General features: G+C 45.5%; 1 protein-coding gene and 1 long non-coding RNA gene across 5 annotated transcripts in view; one reads left to right on the top strand and one right to left on the bottom strand.

Annotated features, from left to right (window-relative positions):
- The window catches only part of mfsd12a (major facilitator superfamily domain containing 12a), a 65,393-nt gene extending 61,243 nt beyond the window's left edge, over window positions 1-4,150 (bottom strand). For all 3 annotated transcript variants that reach the window (XR_011354580.1, XM_069928739.1, XM_069928740.1), the window contains exon 1: window positions 3,803-4,150. Coding sequence is in view for 2 of the 3 variants with exons in the window: in XM_069928739.1 (XP_069784840.1) it covers window positions 3,803-4,070 (268 nt within the window). In the remaining variant the exon portion in view is untranslated. The remainder of the gene's footprint in view (window positions 1-3,802) is intronic.
- The window catches only part of LOC138759005 (uncharacterized), a 55,868-nt gene continuing 45,334 nt past the window's right edge, over window positions 3,738-14,271 (top strand). For both annotated transcript variants that reach the window (XR_011354582.1, XR_011354581.1), the window contains exon 1: window positions 3,738-3,971. This is a non-coding gene — a long non-coding RNA (uncharacterized lncRNA). The remainder of the gene's footprint in view (window positions 3,972-14,271) is intronic.

A 14,271-nucleotide genomic window follows, 5' to 3' on the forward strand; every position in this document is an offset into this window, starting at 1 on the left:
ACTAGAATTGCTGGGTAATTGAAGTATTTTTTTTTAAAAAACGGTGGCCCTGTAGGAACCAACTGTCCAGGATTATGAACAGATCTGAACCATCATTATACACAGAACAGAATGAGCAGGATTTAATTCTTTACTGAACCCTGGATCAGCAGAGAATTTGGGATCGTCAGGAGGCCCCAGGAACAACACTCAAGGAGAGACGCCAAGTGTGGGACTCAGAACAAGTTCCATTGACAGGTACCCCACTGTTCCAGCCACCACTTCTTGTACATTATCTTTGCAATTAAGAGTTTAAGGATACATTTCCCCAGTTGTCAGGAGAACCCTCTCTCATACATGTGCAAATTTGGCACCACAGTAGCATTCTCTCTCCAAAATCCCAAGGCTGTGGATCCATCTTATCCTGGACACCCAAGTCCACATTAACATTCCTCTGCGGTACTTCCTCAGTCGAAAAGGTGTTTTGTTCCCCTCAAATGGGATGTTAAGTTAAGGCATTGAAAGGCTACCAAAGGTCCTGCAGCAATATACACTCAAAAAGTTGGAAGTTATCCTCAAACTCCTCCTGACCATTGTTCAGCCCTAACAAGAAACAAATTATTTGGTTGCTTTGATAGTGTTGTTTGCAAGCAGTTATGGTGTGCTCTTTATTCACTGACCTCGGCAACTACCAGTCCCCTCCCCCATCAGCTCTCGATCTCCCCACCACTGACGTGCAACATCTCTTTATTCACTGACCTCGGCAACTCCCAGTCCCCTCCCCCATCAGCTCTCGATCTCCTCACCACTGACATGCAACATGGCAGCCAATTCCCTCACATCGGGAAAGCTGGAACACAATCTGGTCTGTTGCCTTCTGCCTCACAACCAAACGAGCGCATGCCACTGACCACTACCAAAAATCACAACTTTTATCTCCGGCTAGTCACAACTCTAAATTGGGCTTCCCCAATATTCCTTGGTTCCAAACCCCAGCAATTTAACCAAGATTCCCATGAACCCATCTCTCCACAGAGATGTTGACAACATGCAGCTAATTTGCAACACAACCTTCCACAAGTCGCCAAATATTCTGTTCACTCTTGGTGCTGGACATCGGCCAGAGTTTGAGGACAACTTTATTGCTGGTTTTATTGTAGTGACATTGGACTTTGCCCACCCTTATATGGTTTGGTTTAGGGTTAGGGTTACAGCACCTATGGACACTAGAGTTCCACACAGGAACCTCGCGCTAAATTTCAGATGCCCCCACTGATGTCCAAGCCTCACTCCTTCCACACCTCCAGCTCCCCCTGCCACTGCATCCAAATCACACCAAACTGCCCCCTGCCCCAGAACCAAGTGTGGAAAGTCCCTTCCCTCCACCCCCACCAAGCTCTGACACCTTTAATCATGCTTTCCCACTCCCCTGAGCAACACCCCACAATGTCTGCTTCACCATATCCCCAGCTAAGTTTCATCTCCACCTCCAGTGGTTTTTATTCTTTTTAATTTCGACATACAATGTGTTAACAGCCCATTTTGGCCCACGGGTCTGAACTGGCCCATTTACACCCGTTAGCCCCGGTATGTTTCGAACAGTGGGAGGAAACTGGAGCCTCTGGGAAAAACCCACGCATCCACGTACAAGCTCATTGCAAGCAGCGCGGGTTTGAACCACGGTCAGATCCAGATTGCTGGCTCTGTAAAGGCATTGCACTTACATGTAACAATAGGTTACCGCTGTCCCACAGCAAAAACACAGACATGCTGGAGGAACTCAGAAGGTGTAGCAGCGTGCACAGGAGGTAAAGATATATTACTGACAGTTTAGACCTTCAAGGATCTTTAAGAATTGCTCAGGCCCTAAATATTCGCTGCAAGACCTACTGGGTTCCTCTATGTTTTTACTTCAATCACTACTACTGTCCATTGACTGCCTGATTCATTCCAATTTTGACGACGGCAGTGACTTTTTTGATAATGCCTCACCACCCATTTCCTTAACATACAAAGGTACAAAATGAACATTTTCAAAGTGGACATCTCCATCCATTGAGATGAAAACCTATTGTCATAAATATGTACACAATGTATAGATGTACGGAAATTCTTGCTTGTTGTAGCTAGGTAAAATACACCAGAAACAATGGACAACAAAGATTTTACTTCCTCAACACTTTTGGGTGTATTTTATGCATTTTGGGCCGCTGATCACGAAATTCACCTTCAAATTTTCCTATCACGTACCGTTTTGTAGATATAACCTATTTTTGTGATTTCCAGTCATATTTTAAGTCGACTTTGTGGCGGCGCATATCTCTTGTAGCTGCCCACTGCCCCAGAACCAAGTGCGGAAAGTCCCCCCCACCCCCAGCTCTCTTGCACTAGCGGGGCAGCTGCAGGAAGATGGCACCGTCAGGGCCCACCAAGCACCTTGTGGTTTGGGCCACAGATTGCACCCCCCCGGGCAACGTGATGACATCACTGCCGCGCGGGGCGGAACTCTCATTGGCCTTAAAGGGGTGCGCGCAAAATTCAAATAAACAGTTCGACCGAAACCTCCACTGTGTCCTGTGGTGTGTTTCTGTGCGCAGCAGCCGCTCCAACTTCAAGCATACACCACAAAGTGCCGCATGTCATTGAAAATTAATTTTCTGCATTCACACTCGGGACTTCTTCCCTGCTGATCCTGGTGCAGTCAGTGACAAGCAGGGTGAAAGGTTTCCCCAGGACATTGCAAGCTTTGAAAAGCAGGATCAGGGCAACTGGAATCCATCAATGCTGGCTATTGTTCAACATGCGAGGCATCAGATGCTGAGTACAAATTAAAATCAGCGGCAAGACGAGTTAAGCAGGATCAGGGCAACTGGAATCCATCAATGCTGGCTATTGTTGAACATGCGAGGCATCAGATGCTGAGTACAAATGAAAATCAGCGGCAAGACGAGTTAAGCAGGATCATGGCAACTGGAATCCATCAATGCTGGCTATTGTTCAACACGCGAGGCATCAGGTGCTGAGTACAAATTAAAATCAGCGGCAAGACGAGTTAAGCAGGATCAGGGCAACTGGAATCCATCAATGCTGGCTATTGTTGAACATGCGAGGCATCAGGTGCTGAGTACAAATTAAAATCAGCGGCAAGACGAGTTAAGCAGGATCAGGGTAACTGGAATCCATCAATGCTGGCTATTGTTGAACACGCGAGGCATCAGATGCTGAGTACAAATGAAAATCAGCGGCAAGACGAGTTAAGCAGGATCAGGGCAACTGGAATCCATCAATGCTGGCTATTGTTGAACACGCGAGGCATCAGAAGCTGAGTACAAATGAAAATCAGCGGCAAGAGGAGTTGAACCAATGCAATGTGCAAGCATCAATATGCGATTAAACATGAGAAGTTCAACTTCCAACCTCCTACATGATACTGAAAATATCTTGGTGTTCAGCTTGAAGTGATCCATCATCTCACCACTTTTTTTTTCCAGGAAGCAAACCTTTTGAAAAAAAATATCCCAAGGCAGCAAAAATAAAAGGGTGTATTTCACAGTTGCAGTGAGTGTTAAAAGCTACTACAACATTACAAAAGTCTGCAGATACTGTGATTAAACACAAAGCTGGAGAAACTCAGCAAGGTCAATGGATAAAGGATCCATAAACCACGTTTCGGGCTCAAGGTCTGAGCAAAATGTGGACAGGCGTTTATTCTCTTTGTCATATAAATACACCGACTCAATGCACCGAGTTGTGCATTGATTACAACACCAGAGAGCAGAAGTGACTGAGTGTGTCCCTTGAGGACTGGGGCTACTGCACTCACCGATCAGGTGCCACGTCTTCCTCTTGCCGTACTGCCCGCAGCCCCGGGTGCGATCGGACTCGAAGCCGATGAGGGGCGTGCAGAAGCCGTCCGTGATCTGGCCGATGAGCAGCAAGATACCAGCGTGGTAGTTGTTGATGGCCAGGACCGTGTGGTAATAAACCAGGAGGTAGGTGAACCACATGGAGGCGCACAGGTCGTTCAGAAAGTGCCCCACGGCGTAGGACAGGCGGCTGCAAATGGACAGCGAGGGCAACCCCTCTGCCATGGTCCAAGTGGGTCAGGTGCAGTCTCCAGCGATGCCCCCCCCCAACCACCTCTCAGTGACCGTGGCTGGAGATGCACCCCCGTGATGCGCCCCTGCAACCCCCGGCGATGCTCCCCTGCAACCCCCGGCGATGCTCCCCTGCAACCCCCGGCGATGCGCCCCTGCAACCCCCGGCGATGCTCCCCTCCAACCCCCGGCGATGCGCCCCTGCAACCCCCGGCGATGCTCCCCTCCAACCCCCGGCGATGCGCCCCTGCAACCCCCGGCGATGCTCCCCTCCAACCCCCGGCGATGCTCCCCTCCAACCCCCGGCGATGCGCCCCTGCAACCCCCGGCGCCTGTACGAGCAACGACGAGTACTGAAAGCACCCCGTTCCACATATGCTACAAGCCCTTCTCCCAGCCCCAAGCCCCAGGCAGCTGCGGCTCCGCTGTTCACTGTAACATTGCCTCGTTTCCTGGCCCGAATCGTCAGCCGCGCGATCATGTGAGCAGCCGGCCGATTTGGAGACGCCTGCTCGAATGACAGACACACGGGGGAAGGTTTCCTCCGCTTCCTCGGCCCAATGAGCGAGGAACTGGGGTGGGACGTCCGCCCGCAGCCCGGCTCTGCAAATGGCACAGGCGGTTCCCTGTGCAACGGTGTGGTGGCACTGGCACGGAGGATGGCACAGTGGAGTGGCACACGGCAAGGGCACGGTGCAGGGGCTGGCCCAGTGACCCGGTGAAGTGGCATGGTGCAGGGGATGGTCGTGTGGCACAGGGCAGTGGCATGGTGCAGGGATGGTCATGTGGCACAGGGCAGCTGCTTGGTGCAGGGGATGGTCGTGTGGCACAGGGCAGCGGCATGGTGCAGGGGATGGTCGTGTGGCACAGGGCAGCGGCATGGTGCAGGGGATGGTCGTGTGGCAAAGGGCAGCGGCATGGTGCAGGGGATGGTCGTGTGGCACAGGGCAGTGGCATGGTGCAGGGGATGGTCGTGTGGCACAGGGCAGTGGCATGGTGCAGGGATGGTCATGTGGCACAGGGCAGCGGCTTGGTGCAGGGATGGTCATGTGGCACAGGGCAGCTGCTTGGTGCAGGGGATGGTCGTGTGGCACAGGGCAGCGGCATGGTGCAGGGGATGGTCGTGTGGCACAGGGCAGTGGCATGGTGCAGGGGATGGTCGTGTGGCACAGGGCAGCGGCATGGTGCAGGGGATGGTCGTGTGGCACAGGGCAGCGGCATGGTGCAGGGGATGGTCGTGTGGCACAGGGCAGCGGCATGGTGCAGGGGATGGTCGTGTGGCACAGGGCAGTGGCATGGTGCAGGGGATGGTCGTGTGGCACAGGGCACTGGCTGTGGTGATATATAATGACACCACTAGGTCACCAGGGGTCATCCCGGTGACCTTGTCTATAAAGCAGTCCAGAGCTACAGTCTAGCCTTCCAGGTTTGTCTTGCAGAGAGACAAGAACTCTTAGTGTACATATTAGTTTATTAAAGCTGTCTTATACTCGCACTGCTGGGCTGGTTATTGTCAGTACAGTGGCATGGTGCAGGGGATGGTCGTGAGGCACAGGGCAGGAGTATGGAGCAGGGGTTCTGGGGGAGGAGTCACTTGATGGAGTAGTGGCCGGACGGTGAACTCCAGCCCTCTCCAGAAAAGTCGGGAAAAACAAAGGAAAACACAAAGGCACAGAAATAAAAGTTACAGAAAAGTGAGTATAAAGGTGGAAAGAAGATGGCGACAAAAAAAGAAAAATCAAAATCAATGGTAAGAAGAGAAGAAGAGAAGACAACGGAGGAAAAAGGTGAAGGCCTTACCTGTCCGAAGAGGCCCGCTGCGGAGAGAGAAACCCGCTCCCTCAGGTCGGTAAATAATGGACTACAAAAATGGCTCGCTGAGCCGAGTAAAAGTGCACAACCGCGCATGGAAAAAAACACACCGACGGGAGGGGGGACCAGCTGGGGAGTCGATCTCCACAGCTGGCAACGACAGCTGCAGAACACCTGCAGCAAGAAGAGACCACAGAAGACAATAGAAACAAGAAAGAAGAGAAGGAAAGGGCAACAAAGAGACAACAAATGGCCAACCCAGAGGAAGAAGAAGAGGAAGAGGAAGAATACAGTGAAATAGAAGAAGAAAAGAAAGGCAAGATAAAGGAGGTACTTTCTCTTATTAAGTGATACATGGAGTCATTTAAAGAATGGCAAACACAGGAATTTAATGATTTAGGAAAAAGAATAAACAACACAGAAGAGAAAATGAATAAAATAGATATGACCTTAACAGAAATGGGAAAGAAAATGGACAAGATGGAAGAGCGGGCAGTAGCAGCAGAAATGGAGGTAGAGGACTTAAAAAAGAAATTGGAGGAATCTAATAAAAAAACTAAAGAGACACAAGAACTACTAGCTCAAAAAATAGATACAATGGAAAATTATAACAGAAGAAATAACATAAAGATAGTGGGCCTTAAGGAAGATGAAGAAGGCAAGAATATGAGGGAGTTTATAAAAGAGTGGATCCCTAAGACCCTAGGATGTCCAGAACTACAGCAAGAAATGGAAATAGAAAGGGCACATAGAGTATTGGCCTCTAAACCACAACCACAACAAAAACCAAGATCTATTGTAGTAAAATTCCTAAGATATACTACAAGAGAAAAGGTACTGGAGAAGACAATGGAAAAAGTAAGAGAGGGCAACAAACCACTGGAGTATAAAGGGCAAAAAATCTTCATTTATCCAGATATAAGTTTTGAACTCCTAAAGAAGAGAAAAGAGTTCAATACAGCAAAGGCGATTTTATGGAAGAAAGGGTATAAATTTATACTAAAGCATCCAGCGGTATTGAAAATATTTATTCCAGGACAACAAAACAGACTATTCTCGGATCCAGAAGAAGTACAAAAATTTGCAGAACAATTACAAAAATAGACTGAGGGAGGAAGACGGGTAATGAGAGTAAAAATGATCACGATTGATATGTATGTGGGTAAAGACAAAAATAGACTGAGGGATGAAGACGGGTAATGAGAGTAAAAATGATCACGATTGATATGTATGCGGGTAAAGAGGTATAAGAGTGAATAGAGACAATGAGCATACGTGAATGTATCTGTACTTAGAGGAAAATATAGATAGTATAGACAAGAATTAATAAGGGAAGGTAATGGAATAGAGAGAATAAGGAGGGAATTAAAAGAGTGACCTTTATGACATATGAAAAGTGAAATCTTTTCTGGGAGGGGCGGGGTGGGGGGAAATAGCGGTCACTGCAAAATCAGTTGACGCTTGCGAGTGGATTCGCAAATCCAAATGGAGAGGGGAGATGTGGTTGTCCGACAAGGGATAAAGGACAACTCAGGAGGGGAAGGGGAGATTGGGGATAAAGAAGATAGAAATAGGAGAATAAGGAAAATGTTGGATGTTGTAGGAATGTTGTCTTATAAAGAGTTGAAAATAAGAAAACAGAAATGGAAAAGGAGGAAAGGTAATGATGGAAAAACGGAAAGAGAAGATAAACAAAATATAAAAGGGCTACGCTGAACTATATGACTTTAAATATTAATGGAATACATAACCAAATTAAAAGGAAGAAACTACTAAATTTAAATGAATAAATGTATTCCATTAGAAAAAATAACATATAGGTTAAGAAATAATATTGAAATATTCGAACAAGTATGGGAGCCTTACATTAAATACAATAGCGAAAACCTACCGGGGACAAACATTACCTAAGTTGATGGAAGGAGAAGGAAAGAAAAGAATGGACTCAGTAGAATTTCTGGTGTATTTTTGTTGAATGACAACATTGTCTGACTGGCTTAATGCAACCTAGATTGTATACCTAAAATGGATGAGGGGGGGGGGTGGGGGGTGGCTTGGGAGGAGGGAGGGGGGGGGGGAGAAAAAGTCACTGTATATGTGTGAAAAAGAAATAGTGTATATCATGGCTAATGTGATTTATGGTGTGAAAAATAAAAAATTTTAAAAAAAAACACAAAAAAAAAAGAGCAGGGGTTCTGGACAGTGGTTGGTCATGTGGCACTGTGCAGGGGCACAGAGCAAGGGTAGGTTGTGTGGAGTGGAGCAGGGGCTGTGGTTGTGTGGCACAGGGCTGGTCGAGTAGGTGCATCACAGCTTCAGGAACCTAGATTCAGGCCTGGCATCTGACTGTGTGGAGTTTGCATGCTCTCCCTGTGTAGTCTGTATACGTGATAATAAATGGAATCTTCATCAACAGCCATACATTGCACCAGCACAATTCTGAGCTCTCACAGGATGTTGTGCATTGCTTTGAAGGAGTTTCCTTCCCCACTGCAGTCTGAACACAAAATCACACAAAATGACCTTAGCTTTTTTTTTCCCACCTCGTATTAATCTCAGGAAGCCACAAAAGCTGCTTGATAAACAAAATGTGACAACCATTTAAAATGCAAAACTTCAAGTTCAGATTTATTGTCAGAGTACATAATGACATCACATACAACCCTGCGGGCCAGGCAGAATTGCCATTGATTGGTGCAAAAAAACTGTTCTCAAGAAGATACGTGAACACAAAGAAATGTGTTAAAGAAAAACAACCCTACTGTGCGTTACCACTACTGGGTGGTGCAGAGCCTTGATGATTGCTGGTGCTCTCTGATGGTAGCGTTCCCTGTAGATGTTCTCAATGGTGGGGAGGATTTTGCCTGTTATGTCCTTGGCTGCGTCCACTACCTTTTGCAGGGCTTTGTGCTCAGGGTTATTGGTGTCTCCATACCAGACCATGATGCAGCTGGTCATCACACTTTCCACCACACATCCATAGAAGTTTGCCAATTATCCACTCATACCGAACCTCCGCAAACTCCTGAGGAGGTAGAGCTGCTGATGTGCTCTCTTCACAATGCCATGGGTCCAGCAAAGGTTCTCTGAGATTGTGACTCCCAAGAATTTAAATTTGCTCATCCACTCCACCTCTGATCCCCCAATAATCACTGGATTGTACACCTCTGGGTTTTCTTTCCTAAAGTCCACAATCTGATCCTTGGTTTTGGTGACTTTAAGTGAGAGATTCTTGTTATCCCACATTCAGCCAAGTTTCCAATCTCCTCCTGAATGCCGACTCCCCTTTTTATACACCCCATTACCGTACCATCACCTACTTTGTAAATGGCATTGCTGACCCTTGGCTAATTAGCACATCTGAACAGTTCAAAGTGACGGCGCAGCAGGTAGTACTGCTGTCTGTCAGTTTCAGAGACTGGGTTCATTTTCAACTTTTTAGTACTGCCAGTGTGGAATTTATACGTTAATTCTGCAACTAGATGTGCTGGTTGGGAGGTCAATTGGCCTCAGTAACTGGCTAGGGTAGGTGGGTTTTAAGGGAATTAGGGTACGGTTGCTGCAGAGAAAAGGGTAGGAGGTCAATCCACAGCAAAAATCAATCTGCCAGCAGAATTCAGTAGGTGGAGCAGCATCAGTGGGAGAAAAAGATCCTGGTTCCCAGTCCATGAAGCACTTTCAATGGGCCTTGGGGCCGTGGACCCAACATCATCCAGCACAGAGACAGGTCCTTCAGCTGATGAGACCACACTGACCATTTTAGACTATTAAAACAGAAAAGTCTGCATACACTGTGACTGAAGTAAAAACGCAATGCTGGAGAAACTCAGCAGGTCAAATAGTGTGCTTTATATAGAAAAGATACGTACCCAACGTTTCGGTCTTGAACCCTTCATCAAGGTGTGATACCTTTATCTTTGCTATATAACATGCACTGTTTGACCTGCTGAGTTTCTCTAGCATTGCATTTTTACATGTTTACACTAATTCCTTTTCATTCTCCCCACATTCCCATCAACCTCTCTCCCCTCCCCAGGTTCTGTCACTCTCCCACACACTATGTGCAATCTATAGTGTTTTTAATTGGCCTTACTGATTCTGCACACCTGAGGAATATGGAAGGAAAGTCATGCAATCCCGTGCAAACTGCAGAAAGACAGCACTGGAGGTCAGGACCAAAGCTGAGCATTATGAGGGGCATAGAGTAGACCAGCAATTTTCACCCTTTTTTTTTGGCTGTGGCCCCTTTTGGACTCTGCTCAAGTTTATGATCCCTCTTCCCTGTGAAGCAGTCAAGTTTAGTTAGTTTCTTCCGTACACTCTTCTACTGATTAAATAAAAAAAATATTTTATGGATTCAGATCGAGTCTGAAGTGCTGTGGCTCCATTGACAATGACTGGAGCAGACAGTCAGAAGCTTTTGCTCAGTAATAATGTCACACACCAGAGGATGTGTTTAAAACAAGGGAGGGAGATGGGGGTGTGTTTTAGACAATAGAGTAATGAGTGCATGAATCGATTGTTAGGGGTAGTGGTGGAGGAAGATACTGTGGAACCCTATTATAATTCAATGGTTCGGGTCCAAATAAAATTGGATCACGATAAATTGGGGTCGCACTAAATTGGGGTCATGAAAAGAGTGATTTAAAAAAATACCTGTATTTGCAATCATCTTTTTTTATTTCTTACTATCAATTTATTTCTTGAAAAACCAATTGAATGTTTGTTGCCTGAACGCAGGTTGCTGACGGAAAGCAAAGTCCAAAATCCTTCTGAGCTGGAGGACTTTTATTTGGTCCACATACGGAGTCTCCAGCCAATGTAGGCTAGCCTCGAGGTACTCAATGGCTCAGGCACTTTTGTGGGGGGTGGGGGTGGAGGGTCATCATTGTCGTCTTCCTGAGGTTCAGGAACCAGTGATATAGTAACGTTATGGATGATCTTGGAGTCTGTCAGATGCTCGTACGTCGGGACAGGCACCACTGGTGAAAATCCTCTTTGCTAATTTGAAACCACCTCTGCACCACACCTACCTCTTCATCTGTGAAGCTGTAGAATTCTTGCTCACCATCATCTTCATCTTCCTTGGTGGATTTTTGGGATGAAAAGGCTGGACCCAGACCCTTCTCCCAGCATTTTTCCATACAAGAGCTGACTGCTGCCCAGCCCTTCCCACCTAAGTGACAAACTTATTTAACGTTCATGCTTTTCAGATAGTCTTCCAGCAATGTTGATTCATCTACAATTCTACAAATTAATTCATGCCTGTATTCTGCTTGAACACAGAGATGATCCTCTGATCTAGGGGTTGGATCTTAGATGTAGTTTTCTTTGGGAGGTAAAAATTTGGATCTTTCCGTTGCGGCTTAATAGGTTGGCAGCTGGCGGGTGGGTGGGACAGTTGTCAAGCAAAAGAAGAGCTTAGGGTTCTCGTAAATAAGCACAGACTGAAGGGACAAAAGTTCTAAAAAACCAGTCCTCAAAGATGACACTGGTCATCCAAGCATTGCTGCTATGCGTGTACTCGAATGGTAACGACCTTATGTTGACGTGGTGGAAATAGCGGGGAGAGTGAAATTGGCCAACCATGAGCAGTTTTAACTCACGTGTTCTAGTCTTGTTAACACAAAACAACACGGTCACGTGATCTTTGTGTTGTTTGAACTCCTCATGTTGAAGTGCGTCATCTTTGCTAGACAGTGTGTGGTCTGGGATCATCTTGTAGATGCTGTTTCGTTACAGTTGTACACAGTTCTTCAATGTTGCCACCTTCTTCTAAGAAAGTTTTTAGTTTTGCTGGGTATTCGCTGACGGTGGAACTGTCGGCTGAGCGAATTTCTCCAGACACTAACACTTGAGAAATCCCGTAACGACGTTTAAATTGGTCTAGCCATCCACTGCTAGCTTTGAACTGTGAGGTTTCTCCATTGATCAGCTGGTCAAACTTCTTAGCTTGAGCTTTGAGAATAGGCCCAGAAATTGGAAGGCCTTCTGAGCACACTTGAATGAACCTCTATACAGGGAATCATCGAGGTTGACATCTTTGGCTGTCTTCATGCATTTAGCCTTTAGTCCCGCCTCTTTCTTAACTTTTCAAAGTGAAGCGCGTAACTCATCTTCCTGAGATTTCCAGCCATGAAGTGTTGATTCAGGAAGGCCGAGGTCACGTGCATCTTGGGTTTGACTTTTATTCTCCATCGTGTCAAGTGCATAAAGCTCATCTTGTTTTCTAATGGTACGTTCCATTTTTATCTGAAAACAATTTCATTTCCGGAAAGAGGGAAAAAAAAGGGACCATTGGCTGATTGCATTATATCCGGGTTCACGTTAAATTGGGCTGAGTTAAATGGGGTTCCACTGTACAATAGCAATGTTTAAGATACTTCTAGGTAGATACATGGATATGCAGGGAATAGATGAATATGGATCATGTGCAAGCATGATACGTTTTGGGAAGAATTAAATCAGATACTAAATAAAATTACAGATCTTTCTTTTAAGTAACATAAGAAATAGAGAATTAGGCCTCAAATTGGATAAAATTCAAAAAAAAATTCATTATGATAGCCTTAGCGATAGCAAAAAAATGTATAATGTCAACTTGGAAAATGGAAGAGAGCCTGAGTATACAGCAATGGTACATGGAAATGAATAAATGTATTCCATTGGAAAAAATAGCATATAATTTAAAAATAAAATCACAATGTTTGAACAAATTTGGGAACCATACATGGACCATATCAGAGAGAGCTTGCCTACAACCTCCATCCCCTAAAATGAGAATGAAAATAAGATGACAAAATGACTAGATTCAGGGTGTAATAAATAGATGACGCATTTTTCTTGTTTATTTTCCTTTGTGTGAAAATATTGTTTTATTGTATTGTATATGTTGAATATTTATGGGTTTTGGAGGGGGGTGGGTAAAGGGGAGGGAGGGAAAGGGGGAAAAAAAAGGTAGAAAGACCACTGTGTAAATTTAATGAGAAACATTTGTACATTTGATATGGTTCATAGTGTGAAAAATAAAATTTTTTTTTTTAAAAGCAGCAGAGTTTTAGTTTAACCTGAGCACATTCCTGTGCTATTCTTTGTCTGGAGCTTTGTGCAGAATGTACTGTAACAGAATGCGGTGTGTTTCATAACTCAATGGTGAGGAAAGAACTGATTGGAGATTATCAGAAATACTGTTACTACTACCTCAAATCAATGAATAGGAAGTAGTTGTCAGGAAGGTGAAATAGTATCTGCAGTTCCTGAGAAGACAGAAGTGGGCAAGGCTACTGGCCACCATCACGTCAATCTTCTGCAGGAGCGCTATCGGGAGCATAACGGCCAGCTGCATCACAGTGTGGCATGGTTGCCTCAAAGAAATGGTCAATTCACAGGACCACAAGAGTGCCAGGGAGGACGAGTGGAATCTCCTTCCCCCATCAACTTGATCTACTGGGATTGTTGTCTGAAGAGGGCATGCAGAATCATTGAGGACCCCTACCAACTTGCACACAGCATCTTTCAGCTACTCCCACCGAGAGATATAGGAGGATCAGAGCCAGCACCACCAGGCTGAGGAACTGCTTCTTCCCACGGACAGTGAGAATGCTGAACGACCAAAGGAACGGCTCACACTAACCATCCGAGATGCTCATATTTATGAAGCAGGATTTATTTATTGGTTTGTAAACATGAATACACATCCTGCATATGTATTGTTTGTCTGTATATGTGTTATTGACTGGTTGTATGTCTTCATATTTTTGCACTATGGACCAGAAAACGCTGTTTTATCAGTTTTGTCTTGTGCAATCTGATGACAATAAACTTGACCTGATTAGTTTTCTCTTGTATCAATATAGTGTTTTAAATGTTTGACACAGGCACAGTGAGAAAGTTGGTTTTGCGAGCAGTCCAGCTGGTCAACCCATCTCTAGTAAAGCAATTAAAAACAGTGCAGCGTTTCAGTGAGGTCAGTCAGTGGAGAGAGAAAGCAATTAATATTTCCTTCAGCTGTTTGATAATGTTGGTGTGAGCAGTTCAGCATCTCAGGATGTTCCAAAGTGGTTTAATATTTATTGTAAAATGTATAAAATACAAGTCATTTTGCACAGAGCAAGTGTCTCAAAAACGGCAATTTGTTTCAAGTGGGCGGCAGTTAGCTTAGTAGTTAGAACAACGCATTTGCAGGACCAGTGATCGGGACCGGGCTTCGAATTCCACACTCTCTGTGCTCCCTGTGTATGCATGGGCTTTCCCTGAGGGCTCCGGTTTCCTCCCACCGTTTGTTATGTACCAGGGGTGTAGGTTAATTGGGTGAAAATTGAGTGGCACAGATTCATGGGCCGAAATGGCCTATTACCGTGCTATATGTATAAATTTTTTTAAA

This window comes from Narcine bancroftii, chromosome 3, assembly GCF_036971445.1.
Source record: "Narcine bancroftii isolate sNarBan1 chromosome 3, sNarBan1.hap1, whole genome shotgun sequence".
In the NCBI taxonomy this organism is placed as follows: domain Eukaryota; kingdom Metazoa; phylum Chordata; class Chondrichthyes; order Torpediniformes; family Narcinidae; genus Narcine; species Narcine bancroftii.